The sequence below is a fragment of the Halyomorpha halys genome, unplaced genomic scaffold, assembly GCF_000696795.3.
Source record: "Halyomorpha halys isolate HHAL.00 unplaced genomic scaffold, Hhal_1.1 Scaffold269.1, whole genome shotgun sequence".
NCBI lineage: Eukaryota > Metazoa > Arthropoda > Insecta > Hemiptera > Pentatomidae > Halyomorpha > Halyomorpha halys.
This window is the reverse complement of record NW_027112099.1, coordinates 598,550-612,018: the sequence shown is the minus strand read 5'-3', so window position 1 is coordinate 612,018 and position 13,469 is coordinate 598,550. Positions and strand designations below refer to the sequence as shown.

The following is a 13,469-nucleotide window of genomic DNA, read 5'->3' as shown; positions in this document are numbered from 1 at the left end:
TAGATCGGTTACATAGGGAACATTAAGGTCTTTATGTATTATTTTATTTGTGACAAAGACAGGAGCATTGAGGATTTTACGAAGGATTTTGGATTGTAAGGATTGAATACGAGAGGAATTCGAAGGTTTAGTGGAGCCCCAAAGCTCAACTCCATATGTCCAGATTGGCCTTATTACAGTCATGTAGATCAGTCTTTTGTAATGTGTTGGAAGTTTAGACCGTTGTCTAGTAAGTGCTGTGATAGTCGAAATCGACGTGCAGTTTCATCTCTTTTCAGTCTAGTGTGAGGATTCCAGGTTAATCGCTTATCCAAACGTAGTCCAAGGTAGCGGATCTGTTCGACAGGGGTAAGAGTAACACCATTAAATGAAACTGTAGGGCAGTCAGTAGGTTTACGACGAAGGGTTAAGGTGATTTGATGGGATTTATTGGAATTTATCTTAATCCTCCAATTACGACACCAATCTTCGAGGGCTGTGATATGGGATTGGATATTTTGGGATACAATTAATGGGTTATTATTAACAGTGAGTACACATGTGTCATCGCCAAACGTGGTGAGGATAGTGTTAGGATTGTTTAAAACATAAGTTAGGAATAAGTATATATTAGAAAAGCGTAAATATAGTTAGATTAAGAAATAATAGGGTCTAAATTATTTAATATTGTTTTGGTTTTTTTTTAGTTTGTAATTAGATATTAAGAAATTACGTCAAACTGTATTTAAATAAACATATTTTTTGCGTGGTGTGTATATCTGAGTAAAAATAATATTAATTAATCTTACAATATAAGAATATTACATAGTGTTAAGCAAATGTTGAATATAGAAACTTGAGCAGTTTCTTTTCGTACCAATCTTGTATGAGAATTTCAATGCTTGATCAGGTTTACCTCTCAGTAAAGAATAAGCAGTACACTGAAGAATCCTATACGACATAAATCGTAGATTTATGTTAAGTGGTAGAATAATACAAATAGTATGTACATTATTTAAAATTTTATTTTAGAAGGTAGTATTTATGTTATGACAATAGAACTAATCAAATGTATAGTATTTTGAGATTATCGTCGTGGTTTCAAGACACAATCATTGTTCTGGTTAGCCATCGACATCTTCAAAGGCCTCCTTGACTCGTACACAGTAGGAACCTGCATGAAGTAATAAGTTATAATTAATAAGCCCTTGAAGATCAAAGGTGTTTCTTACAGGAACTAATTTATAATCTAAATAGCTATTCGCAGCGATTACACTTAACTTTTTGGATTATAGGTGCCTATTTTATATACCTGTATAAAAAATAAGTTCAAAAAAACTCACTTGACAGAGAATGCCATCAGTTTAATGGTTTATATGTACTGATATCATTTTTCCACGAATAAAATGTATTTTAAACTAATAAGAAAACTTACTCTACTTTCGCGTAGCTATATTTTTAATCCCACCTTTGGATATTATTTGGTATATATTATACTATAGGATATTATTCTAAAGTGCCTAAGGTTTTTAAGATTGATTGACGTTTATCTTTATAGCTCGGTATGTTTGAATCATAGTGTGACGATATAATACATAATGTCTTTGTCTATAAAAGGTAATAATGTCCATATATTGCAATAAAATAAAAAGATTAATTCGAACAGGTAGTTCTTTGAATTTAGCACGATGAAGCTAGTAAATTTTCAGTGCCATAAATTAATATAAATAAAACCCCTTATAATCTTGGAAGATTGACAAAATTTAAATATTAACAGTCCTCAGGATGAACACAATTTTCCTGACAATATTTTTAGATATTTTTCAACCCCTAACTGATATATAGTATAATATACTATAAAATATACTATATGATATACTAATATACTATATGATATATAGTATAATGTCTAACTGATATTCACTGTTTAAAACATTACTGACTAAGAACACAACTATAAAGACATAGAAAATTAAAATCAGATCTCACTATTCAAAAATGACCTTCTCCTTTATTTCATGCAATGGGTTGTGCTATTAGGCATTATTGCAACTCTCTGTCGATGTTTTCTGAATTAGAAAAAATGGAATTTTCCGTAATTAATCTATTTTTTTATTGCTTATCAAGATCCTACTAAAGAAATTAATTTATTGTTGTATGTTTATCTTGCTGTTTTCGTAATGCACTAATGGATCGGCAAATACTCTACCCTCTTACAGCTTTACTGCACAACGACTTACGACAAATTAGTTATAAAACGTCTTAATTTTTGTATTTATCTGGTATCTTGATTTTGTACTTTAATTTTAAAATATTATAAATATACTTACTTTTCACAAAATGTTCATCAGGACAAGTCTAAAAAAAAAAAACTCTCATAAATTAAAAGTAATTAAAGATTATTAGGTATCTAACAGCGAGTAAAATAGCCAAGTAAGAAAATACAAAATAAAATAACAGTTACAACAACAATTTCTTTAAGTATAGTATAGATACATGATATTATTGTGTTTAATTAAAATGATCTTGAACACTTTGAAAAGTTAATATCCACACATTCAGGTTAGTATGAGAATTACATTAGCATATTTCATCTACATTCATTTCCACAGTTTTTCAAGCTTAGTGTTTAAAATGATGGTTCAAAGTGTAGTAAATAATAAAACAGAAGTAATTGTTTGCTGTTTATCATGTAATCTGACATTCTGCTCTATTTCGAAAAACTTTAACAGGAGAAGAAGAACAACGATATTTCAACTATGATCTCTAAGATTCTTCCACGATCGACAATGCCTACCTAATGATTTTTGAATAATCAACTTTTAATTTCTATATCTGATACTTATTTTATACTGATACTATACTGTTATTTAAAAACTGTGTAGCAAATTACTAGTTTGCTTACTTTAGAGGCAATTATTAATGCAGAAAGATCAAAAGCTCATTAATTATGTTTATACTAAAGAGGATATTATTAATTATTTGGAAACGGTTATTTTCCCATAAATACCATAAATAAGTTGGATTAACCTATTTTTAATGTGCCAACGTTTCGGCTAGAGTTTCTAGCCTTCTTCAGGGCTAAAACAGAACAAGATAACAACCACAGTAAGTATATAAAAATTAAAAAAAAAAGTATAAACAGAATAATTTTACACATAAAATGAATAATTTTACAAAATAGAATTAATAAAATGAAGTGATGAGAAAAGCGGGAAATAAAATGTATACATAGGTAATTGAAAAAGTGGGTAAAATAACATAATTAAGAAAATGAAATAAAAATGAAGTTATATAATGCAAAGAGAAGTATATGAACATATTAGTTTTTTTTTCCCCGGCCAAGACTCCCTATTGGAGTCCTATACTGCCTAGCCATGGTTGGGGGTCAAAAAGTTATTCATTTTGTGGGACCGCCACGCAATGAAAAAAGTCAACATCCCAGGCCGGATTCGAACCGGCACCGCCAATAGACATCATATTAGTAAGACTGTGTCTTAACCAGTGAGCTATGGGCGGCCCAAAACATATTAGTTATTATTATTAATAATAACTAATATGTTCATACTTCGTAAAATTATTCTGTTTATACTTTCTTTTTTCTTTTTTTATTTTTCTATACTTACTGTTGTTGTTATCTTGTTCTGTTTTTAGCCCTGAAGAAGGCTAGAAACTCTAGCCGAAACGTTGGCACATTAAAAATAGGTTAATCCAACTTATTTGTGTTAATCATTGACCGCACCCCCAACCATCTCCTCGTTCATCATCCACGGTCAACTATCTCTCATAATTAAAAATATTATAACGTTCTAATTCTAGTGGGTATTTCAAAATATCTGAAAGTCAAATTCTCACATGTCACACTGAAAGGTTAATAACTAATCTCTGTGTTGTGAAAATTGGTCTGTCAGACTCAGATATTTTATTTTTTTGTTTGCTATTTCTACGGTTTAGTTGGTAATAAACATTATAATAACATTAAAGGCCCAGTGGAAATAAGACAACATTCCATTTCTTTTCGATTTGGAGTAAAATTTCCATGTCTACATCGTTCTCAAAAGAGAATTTTACTCCTTTTATAGTTTTCTAAATTGACATTGAAAATCTAATATTTTAATGAATGAATCATGCCGAATTTAATATAATGTTCTGGACCGTGTAATACTCGGCCTGTTTTTTTCCATTTGCTCACTTATTTTACTTTTCTTGTTCCTTTAGATATAATATCCATATTTATAAATTAAAGGGAACGACTAGCTGAGTATTAAGGCATTGTACTACTAACTCTAAGGACCCGGGTTAGAATCCCGTTGTGGCAGATTATTATTTTAATTATTTTCTATTTCACTGCAGCCGTGAGTCGAATGAATATTCGAGATTCATTTGATTTTAAATGCTTTATTAAATATTAAAAAAAAAAAAAAAAATAATTTTTACCATCATGATTTGGCTCCACACACAATGGTTAACGTCTACGGCACGTGGATTACACTCCAATTCACCTCTGTTCTTCAACCAACTGTAATCTACAAATATATAAAAAACAAACATTACTACACTTATAAATGAGTTATTTGTAAAATATCCAAAGTTAAATTAAGCTAAATAATTATTGGAAAAAAATAAATCCTCTGCATAATCGAAACTTGACCACTAATTTTTTGGAGAGACGTAAATATGATCACATTTTCAAAGATGAATCGCTTAGTATATACTGTCCAGAGCTTTGGCGCCCAACATTTTTATTTGCATACCACAACTAAGGGTTCTACATATGGATGGGTATCACAAGTTCTCTTCCTCTATAACCTTTCATTCTCACAATAATTATTTCTATGTAATTTAGGCACTTATTATTTAAAAATATTTTCTCTCCTTTTGTAAATTTTGAAAACACACATTTATACTGAAATAATTATATTTTGTGCTATAAACATGTATTTTTTCGAGTGACTATGTGCCTTCTAGTAATTAGTCGTTAATTTTCCACTAACCTAATAATTATTTCAGCCTTTCAGAAAATTTAAATTATTGCATTTTTATTTACTTTCTATAAAAAAATTCACGGGAGTAAAAATATTCAGAAAAATGTAAAAGTTCAGCAAACAAATAGGGAATAATACTTCAATAAATAAATCAAAATAAGTAAATAATAGACGAACCATAAAATAATTCACGTAATGATGCACAATCCTTAATGAGGCTTTTTCTTTTTTTTTTTTTGTTTTGGTCGAATTCGCAATTATGGTTAAAAATGAGATTATAAATATAAAATAAAAATAAAAATTATTAAGATGGGATCCCTGGAGCGAAGAACAATATTTATTCCTTGTCTTCCTGATATAGGAAAAGAATTGCTCACACATACGTTAAATCAAACCTTCAAGAATTTTATAGTGTAAAACCTCTGAGTTCAGAAAAATTTTTAGCTTAGTCTTCGCCCATTCCCCCCTCACCATACAATCACTACTAGCACCCTTCCACGTAGTAGCGTGTCGTGGTTTGGGCACCACTTGCCCAGAGAGGTTGATTAGATGAGTAAAATGTGAAACACTATGGTAGAATTAAAATAAAATTGATTTCATCAAATTCTAAACAAATATTTTTGGAATGTTTAGAAACTTAAAAGTGGAGTTTTTTTGCCGATCCTACAATATTTCAAATGATTTAAAACATTTTCAACTCATATATATCTGCCTTCATCGTCTGAGTATTAAAATTTAAATATCTGCTTTACTTATTAAAACCAGGTAAACCATAGAAATTTATTTAATATAATAATAAGGGCTGTTATATTATATTTGATAGAATATGGTTATTGTCGTTTTTGGTAGGTAATTCCACTTTATATATTTTTTATACTTATATTAATGAAATATGGTTCTCATTTTTAGTATTTTGTGAAATACTTTCATTCGATTTTAATCATTCATATCCCAGCGCAGCCCTACAGATGGTGGACTGCGGAACGACCATGGGTGGAGACAACAGCAGAGGTGGACAGGTGACCTGTGGTGTGATCATGTGTACTAAATACCACATAACCCGATGACCATATGACATAGTAAGTAAGTGCCGCCATTAAATATGGACTGGTCCGTGCTGCCTAGTGCGATTCGAGATGGGACACTAAATGCTCTGAAAGAAGACTCTAAACAAATCGGCGGAACACTGAATTTAAAGCCCTAGTCCTACAAGGTGAGGGGTAAGCGTGATGCCAACTAGATTGTAGATCATTAATTTGAGGCAGAAGATTAGGAAAAATTAGCAGGTGATTAAGCCTGTAAGACTTGGTCCTTAACGGCTTAATCATCTTATTGCAGTGGCGAGCTAGCGTCAGGTGTCTGTCAAGAGTGACACCCAGTTATACTATGCTGCCTGCTGGTCTATTCTCATACCCTCCTTAGGGAGAAGACACTTGTTCTTCTGGAAGGAGAAAATGATACAGATGGTCTTCTTGGGACTGACTGTAATATTCAGCCCTTCCAGTTTGTTGGTTATTTCCGTCGTACAACCCTTCTCTATCTGTCATAGAGCTGTCTCTGCATTCATTGAAATATAAGAGATGCCTACATCGTCGGCACAAGCTGCTACAGTAGCCTTGGCTCCAACAGTTTCAGCTGTATATACTGAGAAAAGTATTAGAGATAGAACAAACCCCTGCGGTACTCCACAGACTCGCAATTAAAAAAAATAATAATATTACGAGTAGTCTAGTATCCAATGAAACCAGAAGGAGGTGATGTTTTTTTTTCATTTGAAATTGAATTGTTTCGCTCAATAGAGTTATGACTTTTTTATTGTATCATTTTTCTTAATTAACAAAGCTAAGTCTTGACATCTAGCTGTCGTATGCGGCTACCAAGGACAATAATTTGCAAAATGTATAATTAAATAAATTTATATATGAATGATACTAAATAATTAGTTATTTATTACATGATTACCTTCATTAGCAATACATTTCTCAACAGCGATGGTAGCGAGATCCTTCAGCCATGGAAAAGCCAGATCATTTATAGTAAATTCAGTCCATCTATCGATATCGACTGATCCGTCATCTCCAAGCTAAAAACAAAGAAAAAAAAGTATAATTATAAACGAACTAATTCATCTAATCACGTATAAAAGCTATTTATTTATTTTTTGAGATACGAGGTTTCCTAGGCCATCCCTGATTAAGTACTCACCGCTCCGTAGTTTTTCATCATACAATCTGCGATGCACTGTAAAATGACAGAGACTTAAAAATTATCGTATAATAATATGAACTATTTAATTTACTTTTATATTTTCAATGTATCAATATTTTGGAGTATTTGAAAAAAAAAATTACTTACATAGAAATGATTTTTGAACTTTTTCATACGCTCACAGGTGAAAGGGTCTTTTGTTGGATTTCCTGCAAAATCACAGTATAAACTCTTCTCAATTATAAACGTAATAACTAATTATTGTTTTTGTTAAAATTATTTATCATTCATTAAGATAAAATATAAATTGACACAGAGGTAAATACAGATGATAATGGGAAGAGAGAGGGGAAGAAAAGTAACGAATAGAGAGGAATGAGATTTATGCTGAATTAATTTTGTAAATAGATTATTCAGTTAATAACTATATTGCGAATGTAATCTAAGAATAAGTACAGATCATAACTACGGAAGTCAAATATTTTGCTAAAGAGTAATGATAGATGTGTGTTGCCGGTAAAAAATGAAAATGTGTAATGCGCACCTCACATCTCAGTCATCTCCTCACGTTTTTGTGGATTGGTGGGCGTTGTTGAAGTTATAGTTTTTATTTAAAAAAAAAAAAAATCATGATTGTGATAATCGAAAAAAAGAAAAGAGAAACAGATAACTAGGAACAAACATTTTCTATTTTTCAGTTGCTAAAATTAATTAATTATTTTTTTTTTGCTAAAATTCGTATTTCAGGGCTCCTCTGGATTGGAATAAGGAATATAAATCATTCTTCCCAAAAATACAGTTTAATAAAAGTCGGTAATGGATAAAAATTAATGCAATCGGGAAAGATTGGGTGGTCTAGGAGTTTCCCATTTGAATCCAATGCTTTTATTTTCTCTTTTAGCTATGCATAAATTTCTTTGATATTTTATATTTATTCATTGTTTATTATTGCTAACAATGAGAACTGTTTATTTTTGTCATATTAAAAAAAATTAAGATACTTTAAATGGGGGGAGGGGATCATCATTTAAACCCTCTCAGATCATTTCAATGAGAAATCGACCCCGCTGATTTTAAAAACCACTTAATTTGATATTGAAAAAATCATTTGAATCGAGACAATCCAGAAAAAACAATGCGAAAAATCGATTCTATAAATATCGATAAAAGTCGATATTTAAGTCGATTCTCTGGTAAAAAGGTAAGGTTTAATGAGCACAGGTGATTAATATTTTTGCAAGCAATCTCAGAAGGCTGATGCTCTCATAGCAAACCTCTTATATTTTTTTATTTATTGTGTGGATTGTATGTATTTATGTACAATAATTAAATTTATGTTCGATTTTCAAGTTTCATTTACAATAATATATTGTGATTTCAGGTAAAAAAAATTATAAAGTAATGATTGAATTTTATGAATTATATATAAAATGGTGGTTGCACCTCTTGGAATTACACGACTTTCATTTACCCAACGTTCCAAAATTGACTACATATGTGTGTTGAGTGTGAACCGGGCTGAGCTCTGCTTCCCCCTTGGCGAAATCTTTCCTACGACCGTGAGGCATGGTGTATTTCCGTCATAATATCGAATTCGAAATTTGTACGATCGTAATACTTTCAATTACTATACATACTTCATAATTTTATTGATCAAAAAATAAATAGAATTAATTTACTTTTTAACTAATGTAATTCACCTAAATGTGCATCATAAGGTAAGTTTTTGAGATTATTGGGTTTTTATTTATTGTGGTACTACTTTTTTCAATGAAAACAAAAAAAAACTTATATTATATCAAGGGTATTACATGAATCTGAAAACAGAAACACTATTTTTATTTGTCAAATCATAAATTCTACTTTACATATATTCTAAAATATTTTGTTGTTCCTTTTCAAATTAAAATGATTCATATCAAAAAACATTAAAACAATTGTTTAAATTAATGCTCATGAATGGTGATACTTCAAAAGTGATGGTTGATTTCTATGATTCAAATCTGCTTGGTGTTTTTATTTAATTTTATTTGTTAATAAAATACATTTTAGTTAACCTATTAATATTACTTACCATGGAGTGACCACTCGTTCTTCAACTCAAGTTCACTGTCCAAACATTTTAGGTATATGTCTTTGATTTCCTTGTGATTCGAATGTTCAGTGTTGTTCTCACCACCGCAACAGTGCTGTAAGAAAATTAACACTTGCAAAAGGCTTATATTAATAAAGGAATACTTTCACCAACATCAAATGAAAATTAAATAACCTTATACGGTAAAAGCCCATCTCTGTGGGGACGTTTTCGTTTATGACCTTCATTATTATTATCAGATACAGCTACTTCCCTCACATGTCTTGTACCAGTCACCTGAGGGTGCGAAAAGAACTGTGTGATGTGTTCTTCGGAGAAGTGACCTGTAAAAATAAAGTAACAATAAAATGATATTCACGCTTCTGAAACGTACCTCAAACAGTTTAACTTTAGTAATTAATGAATTCCGATTTAAAAGTTCTAGAAAATAAATATGATTCCATATTTTTAAGGAAAGGCATAGCATCTTTAATGCGCAGTCATGAGGGCTTAAGTCGAAAATATGAATCTTTCAGGAGAGCAAAAACAAAGTTCAAAACATTATGTAAAATCTTATTATTGATATTTTTGTAATTGCTATTTTTATAAAACAATATAAAAAGTAAGTTTATCTGAAGCATAAAGACCTTATTACCAAACGGTAGCTCTGATTTCGTGCTATAAAACGACATAATCTAAAAATGCTCAAAAAGTGACTAAAGCTCATATAGCCACGCATCAAAGATATATAAACCCAAATACGGTTATATTCTTATGCTAATCTTAATTGTTAAGAATTATTTTACTCTACTTCCAGAATATACGATTTCAGTTAAATGTTTGAAGATAAATAACCTTATTATTTTGAAGAAATTCCTTTGAAATGTGTTTCCTATAATTTAAAATTGTAATTATTAATTAATTTAAAATGTTTTTCCGTATTCAATCTGACTTATGGAATGGTATTGAGAGCTGAATATGTTCTCAGTTATTGTTATTCTATGTAAGAAATTTTAAAATATAATAACTCGGTTCGAAGTTTACCAAAAACCAATGAGTATTATACGCGTCGATTATCCTTCCCCTCTTCCCCTACCAGAAAAAATCTTAATTTTCTAATGGTACCTTAGTTCTTTCTTTCATTTCTTCCGCCACCCTACATTATTCAAAACTTTCAAATAACGACAATGTATTCCTAATATCTCAATGAAAAACTAAAAAGAAAATCAGGGATTTTTAAAAGTATGTGCCTGACAAAGATTAGAACAGAATGAAATTTTAATATATATATATTTTATTTTATGCTATGATACAACGTAACCGCCAAAAACTCTTAATGGCATTTAGGAAATTAAAAACTGACACATCATTTTACAGAAATCTCGAATAAATTCTCGAGACTTAAATATATATATATCCTACAAATAGATAATTGGTACAGGATGGCACTAAAATGATGCGTTAATGTGTTTACAAATGTTTGAACTTATGAGGTATCGCGAGATAAGCAACGATGAGTAAACAAGCAAGCCATATTTTTAAAAATAAATAAATAAGCTAGATATGTGAATATTTGCTGTACTGGAATTCCAGTGATACTGCTAACTATTATATATAATTGTGTGGTAAACATCGATATTTGGCCATACATTATGATTCCTGATTTTCCATAATTAATAGATAATACATAAATATTGTGAATTTATTTTCTCTAAAATCTGATAGAACAAATTCATACCCAACGGCCCGATCCCGAAACCGTCCACAGCCCATACCAAAGAGATCGCTGCCAACAAAACACAACTGACTTCCATGTTTGACTGTTAGCATACCCCAAACAGATTCCCTTGATATATAACCTACCTCCCTCCTCCTTCGCTTCTTACCTAACATGTTATAATTACGAAAATTGGCGAATTACCTATGAAGAAGGTTAAACAAATTCGGGATTGTAACAAAGTACTTACGTAAATTTGCCACTGACGGCCGGATGGTATAAAACAACTCATTCAGTTGCAGCTGAGTCATATCCTACACTTGTGAGCCTTCCATTTACACATTTAAAGAATGCAAAAAACGTTCTTTCAAGGCATTCTCTATCGATTAAAGTTTTCGCGACATCCCTCTTATTGAATTGATATATATTGCCTACTCATCGTTTATGAAAGTTTTCAGTTTCACTTTAACCAATATCTACATTTTTATATATCGTCGAGTTTACATGAAAAAGAAAAAGGGAAAAGGGATAGTAAGTGATCATGAGAGAAAATGTCAGAGACGTTTAACGCAAAAGGAATTTGTATTAAAGTATACAGTGGGAGAATCACTGGTAATCCCGGACGCCTTCCTTAAGGCACAATAGAAGATATTTTCTTCGGCGCAGTCCAGAGTCGAGTAACGAACTAGTACTGGATAGTAAAAAGTGATCCGACGCCGTGATTGCTGTATAAGTATATTCAAAGTTATTTCTTCCAATTTTATCTAACTTCTATGTAAAATTTGTAATTTAACCTAGACAACAATATAATTTGGACTGTTTATGTTTGCGTGGGTAATGACGGACGATCTGATTTAGGAAATCCAGAATGTTCATAATTCTACAAAAAAAATAATTGAGATTATTGTCAATTTAATGTATATCACATATATTTGATGGTTTTATGCTGGCATCATAATCTTGAATTTTCTGTTTTTTATATAAAAATGCATATGCATCCCAAAATGGGGATAGATTAATAGCCCGAATCATAGCGAAGACGAACGAAAACCTATTTGATAGTGATGACGCCGAAGCGGTCGTCTGTAGGGTGAAACGCAATATCCTTAATCAGATCCAGGCAGATGAGGAGACACCCTGTGTCGTAGTCAAAGCTAGGTTGAAAAAAGCTTTCGGAGAAGGACGATGGGCCCAAAAGGAAGACATTTTCATGATGTTTAGGGAAATGAAGAAACCTAAGCAGTCGAGTGGTCAGTATGCTTGAGCAGTTAGCGAAGTATAATCGTATAGCTGACAAGCTAAGCGAAATGATGGAGGCAGATCAAGTCGAAGGCCGGATGCAGTTCCTATCGGGAATACTGAAGATTCAGTTAGCGAAAGAACTGGGTAAAAAAGAGGGTTTGCCGTGGGAGCGCTCCTTTGTCTAATATGCTCAGGAACTGATGGACTCAAGTGCTCGAGAGGAGGAAGCCCGAATGGAAATGGAAGAGTCGGGTTGGACGTGAAAGGATTATAATAGGCCGAGGTATACTCATAATCCCATGAGAAAGCGGGAAAATAGGGATAGCGGGAGAGACAGGACAAGGAATCCTGAGAATAGGACGAACCAGGTGAAACACAGAAGCAACGGGAGAAGAAAGGACCGAAAATGCCACGGTTGCGGCAAGATCGGACACCTGGTGGCGCTGTGCCCGTGCACCAGATGCATTGAATGCGGTAAAGTGGGGCATATCGCGAAACAATCCCTCTCTATATATATATATATATATGAGAAGGGAAGTGAACCTCGGTGAACCCATGGAAGTGAATGCCCAAGAGTAAGGAGAAGTAGGGTTCTAAGATCTGGAGGATCGAGAACGGAGTCACCAGGAACTTCCGACGCGTCAGATACGCAGGCAGAAGAAATGCAAAGAATACGAGAGGACTCACGTAGAAATCCCGGGCAGGTATGGAGGCGAGCCCTGGAGAGGAGAAGAAGTTAGGACAACATCTGAAGGGAGTATCAGCGGACAGGCCACCGCACATTAGTTAGCTACAACATCAGAGGGAAGCAAGGTAGTCTGCCTATTATCATCGTGGGAGGAGTGAGATGTCTTGAGGACATTGGGAGCTCAAACACCATCCTATGTCGGGCGGCGTTGAGAACATTGAGTGACGGAAAGAAGACACCTCAGGTTCAGGTATGTGGTTGTAAATTAGTCACCTTGGGTGGGACCTGTAGCGTTATGGGAGAGGCAAGGATGGGGTTGGGTCATCTGGGGGTTGTTGGCGATAAGCTCACACTTCATGTAGTGGGGAAAATGCCAAGTGATTACGAAACGATTGTAGGGTGTGATCTATTGAGAAAGATGGGAGCGTGGAATAAAAATAAAGATGGGCGAGGGGTTATTAATATAGGAGAAAAAGAGTTTGAGTGCCCGCGTTTAGACAGGGATAACGGCATGAGGGTAGGGGCGATAAGCCGCGAGGAGAACTGGAGAAACGGGATCACATTTTTTTTTAAAGA

At 32.6% G+C, this 13,469-nt stretch overlaps 1 protein-coding gene across 3 annotated transcripts in view; it reads right to left on the bottom strand.

Annotated features, from left to right (window-relative positions):
- Window positions 1–986: 986 nt before the first annotated feature.
- LOC106680593 (uncharacterized) overlaps window positions 987–13,469 on the bottom strand; it is a 36,522-nt gene continuing 24,039 nt past the window's right edge. For 2 of the 3 annotated variants that reach the window (XM_014420413.2, XM_067050115.1), the window contains exons 2-9: window positions 9,442–9,590; window positions 9,247–9,361; window positions 7,320–7,381; window positions 7,170–7,205; window positions 6,927–7,047; window positions 4,417–4,505; window positions 2,310–2,337; window positions 987–1,153 (exon numbers count right to left, since the gene is read on the bottom strand). In XM_014420413.2, the coding sequence (XP_014275899.1) occupies window positions 1,104–1,153; window positions 2,310–2,337; window positions 4,417–4,505; window positions 6,927–7,047; window positions 7,170–7,205; window positions 7,320–7,381; window positions 9,247–9,361; window positions 9,442–9,590 (650 nt within the window). In that variant the 3' untranslated portion in view covers window positions 987–1,103. Of the gene's footprint in view, window positions 1,154–2,309; window positions 2,338–4,416; window positions 4,506–6,926; window positions 7,048–7,169; window positions 7,206–7,319; window positions 7,382–9,246; window positions 9,362–9,441; window positions 9,591–10,984; window positions 11,242–13,469 lie in introns of those variants that run through there. The other variant, XM_014420412.3, reaches the window with a different exon arrangement.